This window comes from Charadrius vociferus, unplaced genomic scaffold (assembly GCF_000708025.1).
Source record: "Charadrius vociferus isolate BGI_N301 unplaced genomic scaffold, ASM70802v2 scaffold345, whole genome shotgun sequence".
Taxonomy (NCBI): Eukaryota; Metazoa; Chordata; class Aves; order Charadriiformes; family Charadriidae; genus Charadrius; species Charadrius vociferus.
Window position 1 is genome coordinate 1,194,231 of NW_009648340.1, and position 5,461 is coordinate 1,199,691.

General features: G+C 38.9%; 1 protein-coding gene across 1 annotated transcript in view; it reads right to left on the reverse strand.

Moving 5' to 3' along the window:
* Positions 1 to 5,367, reverse strand: part of CSMD1 (CUB and Sushi multiple domains 1) — a 1,016,474-nt gene extending 1,011,107 nt beyond the window's left edge. The window contains exons 1-3 of the mRNA XM_009885090.1: positions 5,295 to 5,367; positions 4,693 to 4,839; positions 2,016 to 2,050 (exon numbers count right to left, since the gene is read on the reverse strand). Of these exons, the coding sequence (XP_009883392.1) occupies positions 2,016 to 2,050; positions 4,693 to 4,839; positions 5,295 to 5,367 (255 nt within the window). The remainder of the gene's footprint in view (positions 1 to 2,015; positions 2,051 to 4,692; positions 4,840 to 5,294) is intronic.
* Positions 5,368 to 5,461: the final 94 nt, after the last annotated feature.

Below are 5,461 nucleotides of genomic sequence, written 5' to 3' on the forward strand. Positions count from 1 at the left end.
ATAGGAGTTGGCAATGCAATATCCCACAAAAATTGCTGTTTCTGACTGTAGAGACATCACAGACCAGTAAGAGGTCACCAATGAGATTAATTAAGAATACTTTGTTTCTTATGAGTGCCTTAATAGCAGAAAGTGTAAACAAAATCCAGGGAATTCAGAAACAAATAAGAACAAATAAATAAACTGAACATACCGACACGAATATATTAAAAGAAAATTAATATCAGCAGAGTAGTTCTGCTGTGCCAAATGTAAGCAGAGATGAGAAAGTAGGCTGAATACAGCTGAATACACCCTAAATGAATATCTACCCATACAATTCACTTTAGCTCTGGCCCTTGTGTCAAATAAAAAAACAAATGTTGCCATTTTTCAAAAGACGTGCAGTCATTGATTGAGTACAATATCAGTACACTGAATTATTTTAATATTAAAGGTGTATTAAACTGCCAACATTTTATTAGTATAACACCACATCGTTGTTTATATGAATATAAAATATGCTGTTAGCATTAATTTTCTGTCATATGTTGTCTGTAGAAGATATTTCAGGACAGCTATTTTAACTTTATGATACAAAAAGTCTAATTTAAGAAAACTGATGCTCTTGGCTTGCAGGTGAAAATTATTTACATTGATTTCAGCCTTACTTTATCTTAGAAAGGTTCTTTGTGTACCCTGTACCAGCCCTATTTGCACCTCCTCAGGCTCAACATTTGTCAGTTGCAACCCCAAAGTGAGTGCTCAGCAAGAAAACTTAGACACACTGCAATTTTCTCTTAAACACTGAGGTCAAATGGGTGGTAGAATCTCTAAGAATCAGTAGAATTTAAGTACTGCTTTGCCAGAAGATTTTGAATAAACCTCACAAAATACAAACCTACAAAACTCAGCCTTGAGAACAGAAGGCTTAGGGGAGACCTGATGACCATGTTCCAGTATTTTAAAGGGTGGCTAAAAAGATGGAGACTCCCTTTTTACAAGGAGTCACATGGAAAAGATGAGGGGTAATGGGTAAAAGCTGCTCCTGGGGAGATACAGATTGGACACAAGAGAAATTTTGTTCACAATGAGAACAATCAGCCATTGGAATAATCTCCTTGGAGAAGTGGTGAATTCCCCATCACTGGACACTTAAGATTCAGCTGGATAGCGTGCTGGGCCATCTTGTCTAGACCATGCTTCTGCCAAGGAAGGTTGGACCTTGAGGTCCCTTCCAACTTGGTATTCTGTGATTCCATGAAAATATTTTCTAAAAATTGGACTTTTATTTTCCTTGGCCTTTATATTTATCATTACTATGTTTATCATCCCACTCCCCCTCCTCCGTTTACCAGTATCTAATAATTTGAATTAGCAAAGTACAGATTCATCGATTTTTCAAGTTTCAAATGCTTCAACAAGAAACAAGCAAAAGGACAACTACTCCTCTTCTTGTACTTCAGAAGGTATTCTGTGGAAGACTGATGTATTTATACATATATACAGATGTGTACATATATACACATGCATATACATATTTATATAGAAAGCAATTTTTGCAAGAAATATGTATTTCGAACTAGCAAACTATAAAATGCACCAAAACTAACTATAGCAAATTCAGTAATGCTGAAGATATTTTGAACAATCATAATAACGAAAATGAAGTCACATTTATTCTTGTTATGACTGCGAGTAGCATCTTCCATTTTGCAGCTAGAGGAACGCAGCAACTAGTAGTGAGGCTGAGAAGAGAAGTCTAGCACGTAGATTCTAACACAAGTTACAGTTTTATTAGTAAGTTTAATTAGCAAGTAAATAAGAACAGCTGTGCTCAGCCAGACCAAAGGCTTATTCAGCTCAGTATCTTTTCTCCAAGAGAAAGCCAAAGGATATACCTGGGAAGGACTTTGCCAGAAAACTCCACTCCCCTTCAAGATCTGCATCTCAGGGATTTCTTAAAAGGCACATATTCCAGTAGTCTCGTCTTTCTTTTTAATAGCCCTTCATAGATTTATTTTCAATGAACTCACCCAGTCATCCTCCAAGTCTATACTAACTTCTAGATCTTTAACGTATTGTAGAGGGAATCCTAAAACATGAAAAACCCTTCTGTGTGTTTGTTCAGCAGCTACCATCTGTTAGGTTCATTTGATGCCCCACTAAGGTTTTGTATGAAAAGTGAACACACAGATGATTCTTATTGATGCTTTCTATGACACCTACCATCTTATTGACCTTTATCATGTCCTAGCTTCTTTTTTTTTCCAAGTTCAAAAGTTCTATTTTATATAGCCGTTCTCTGTACTAAAGCCATTTTATCACCTTTCTCTGAACTTTTTGCAGCTTTGTTATAGATAAAGGTGATAAAGGATACCAGAAGTTCTTGTAATAATGAAAATGTATACACATCATTTACACAGTGATATTTTTAATCCATTTTCTGTTCTGCTACTAATTTGATCTGTTCTTTTGCTAAGGTAAGCATTACCTTGACATTTTTATAGGACTATGTATTATAACCAAGATTCCTTTCCTCCAGAATTACAGTGAGGTTAGAGCCTGTCATTTTACATGGAAAATTAGGATTTATTATGGTTTTTTCTCTCTAGATTTCCTATAGTTTGTAACTACGTGCATGACATCACATTCATGTACTCTGAATTTCAACAACTACTTCAACATCCCCTTACTTGGTCACATAAGGCCTTTTTTGAAATTCTTCACAATTGGTCCTCGTCTTCATTAACTACTAACTTCCTATCATCACGGTCACTTCATGGTTCACCCCTTTTTGCAGATCATTTATGAGTGTGCTGAACAACACAGATGCCAGCACAGACCTCTCTGCAATGCCACAGTGGCTCCTTCCATTGTAAAAACTGGCCATTTTCTCCTGTCTTTGAGGCACAACTTTTAGCCAACTTTTTAGCAACGTACAGACTTTCTTGCCTGATTTGCTTCCTTTACAGTCTTTACTGGGGAGCCTTTCAAAGACATTGAAAATGTCTTTTGGAAATTCTGATCACCTTTATCCATATTCAGGCTGACTCGTTCAGAGAACTCAAATAGGTTTGAAAAGCATATAGCCTTAAAATAAAACCTTGATTCTTCTTCAATATATCATATATATCATATTGTCAATCAATTCTCTTCTTTAATATCGTTTCCTAACAGAAGTTTCAGGTGTTCCAGCTTTTAGTTCCTTAACTACCATCGATCCCTTTTAAATATGGGCATCTTAGGTGAAGTGAAACTAGAGACTACATTAGCAGCACAGCAATTTCTTTCCTTGACTGTCTTTTAAACGCTATATAACATATGGTGCTTGTGACATTACTGTTTATTTTGTCTGTTTGTTCCATAACCTGTTCTATCAGTTTTTCAGCTTTAAACAGATGCAATTCTCCACAAAGAACAGTTCAGGCATGGGAAAAACAAGACATAAATTTTGCTGTCTTCTTTAATCTTCCCTGTATATTCTGAGTATCTATTGGCCGAGCAAGGCTGTCTTGCAAGCTACTTGCTCCAGCTGTGTTCAAAGGAAGAATAATTTTCAGTTTTACAATGTTGGCCTGCAATGCTCTTGGACACTGATGTTTTATTTCCAGGGAAGCCTTCAGTGAGGGCCCAGCAGCCCCTAAATCTTACTGGGATCTCGCTGAAACACATGCTTTCACCTACCTTGCCTTGGCATTAGCTGCCTCTGTAAGTCTGCACAAAACAGCATTAATCACTTTCTTTGCATATATAACAGGATAAATCCCTGACTCCATCTTCTCTCTTTTATCCTTATTTGTGAGGCCTTAATTATAAAAGCTGATGGTTAGAGCCCTCACAGATTTTAAATTCTCTCTCCTGCACAGAAAATTCAAATGCGCATCTCTCAGGTCCCCAGAGCACCTCACGTTTGTGATCATGACTCCTCTAATTCATGCATGTGCACACTTGAAGGAACTTTGATATTGCAGTAAGTATTAGCCCCAACTTAAATGACTTTGAGCAGCAAAAGCTCGTGACAGCAACAGTTTTGCAAATATGACTTTACACAATAAAGGTTAAAACCAAATCTTCCTGATAGTGCAAAGATGCATTAGAGATATGTAGAACAAAAAAGATTTCCTCTTGAACTACAACAGGTAACTACAGATTTGAATTGTCACTGCCATCAGTTGAGATGGTGCAGCAGCAGACAGCTGTAAGGCATAAACAGGTGGTTGCACACCTAGTTGTAACCAACTCTTTTTCTTTTCTTTTGCATTTTTTGCATTATTGCACTGTAATATCCTACCTTCACAGATGTCCCCTGTAAGCTCCCAGAGGGGGGAAGGGGATGGATTTAGGTTATTTGGGGAGGAACAACTGTGGGAAAACAGAGGCCGCGCTCTGCACCGGGCCCGTATCGCTTCTGCCTCACGAGTATATCCCGAAGCTATCTTCTGACAATGCTACTACCCAATAAAATTGTTATTTCCTAAATTATTTTTTAATCAAGAACAGAAATGTCAAATGGCCAGAGAGGCAAAGGCACTATTTTCTGAGGACTGTTTTAAACAGCATTTGGCTACTTCAAAGAGTCCTTTAAAAATCAACTATTACGTAGACCTCACAACACCATTAAAAGGCACCTTCCAAGGAATTAACCAAATCAGAAAGTACCATGTTCTTTTTAATTTAGGTATCACTGAAGATTTATTCACAACTACAAACCACCGTCTTTGCTGGCAAAACTGAAGTGCTCCCCGGCCGGCAGCGACAGCACAAAGAGCTCAGGAAGCGGCCGCCTGCGCCGCGCCAGTGTCTGCTTGCTGTGCCCACCATCGCCTTTCAACGTCAGGGAGAGCTGGTGCTGCCAAGCTTCAGTACGACAGATATTTAAACATATTCAAGACAGTCCCAGCCCATCATGAAATGAGAACAGTGTCAATTTACTTAGAACATTATGTTTTTGCAAGACCCGGAAAAAGGAGTTCATTTAAAGAGCAGTAGTGAGAAATTGTTTTAAACTTATTTGATCTGAAATAATTAATAACGATCTGTTAATTTACATGATAAAACGATTTTACAGGTCTTTTCCAAACTAGGAGATTCTGTGATTCTGTGAAAGGAGTACAAAAAGACAATGGCAGATGGGGAAGCCCAAGCACCCATCAGCCCATGGCAGGCCCATCTCCACGCACCTGGAGGAGCAGAGGGTTCCAGGACAGGTGGGAACCTGAAGGAAGGACTCAGAGGAAGGGAGGCCCTTGTCCAAAGTCTCCCAGGGCTGTCCCAAGAAAGCCTCGTCCCTAGTGTCCAGATATGACACCCACCATGATGGGCCAAAAGGAGCAGGTCCAGATCCACTTCAGGAATGGTGGGGTTGCTGCCTGAGGTGTGGGACATTATGGGATGCTGGGGAAGAGCATTTTGGGATGGCACAAGGTGTATCATGGGATGGTTAGGGGAGGAACCAGAGGGGGGAAGGGGATGGATTTAG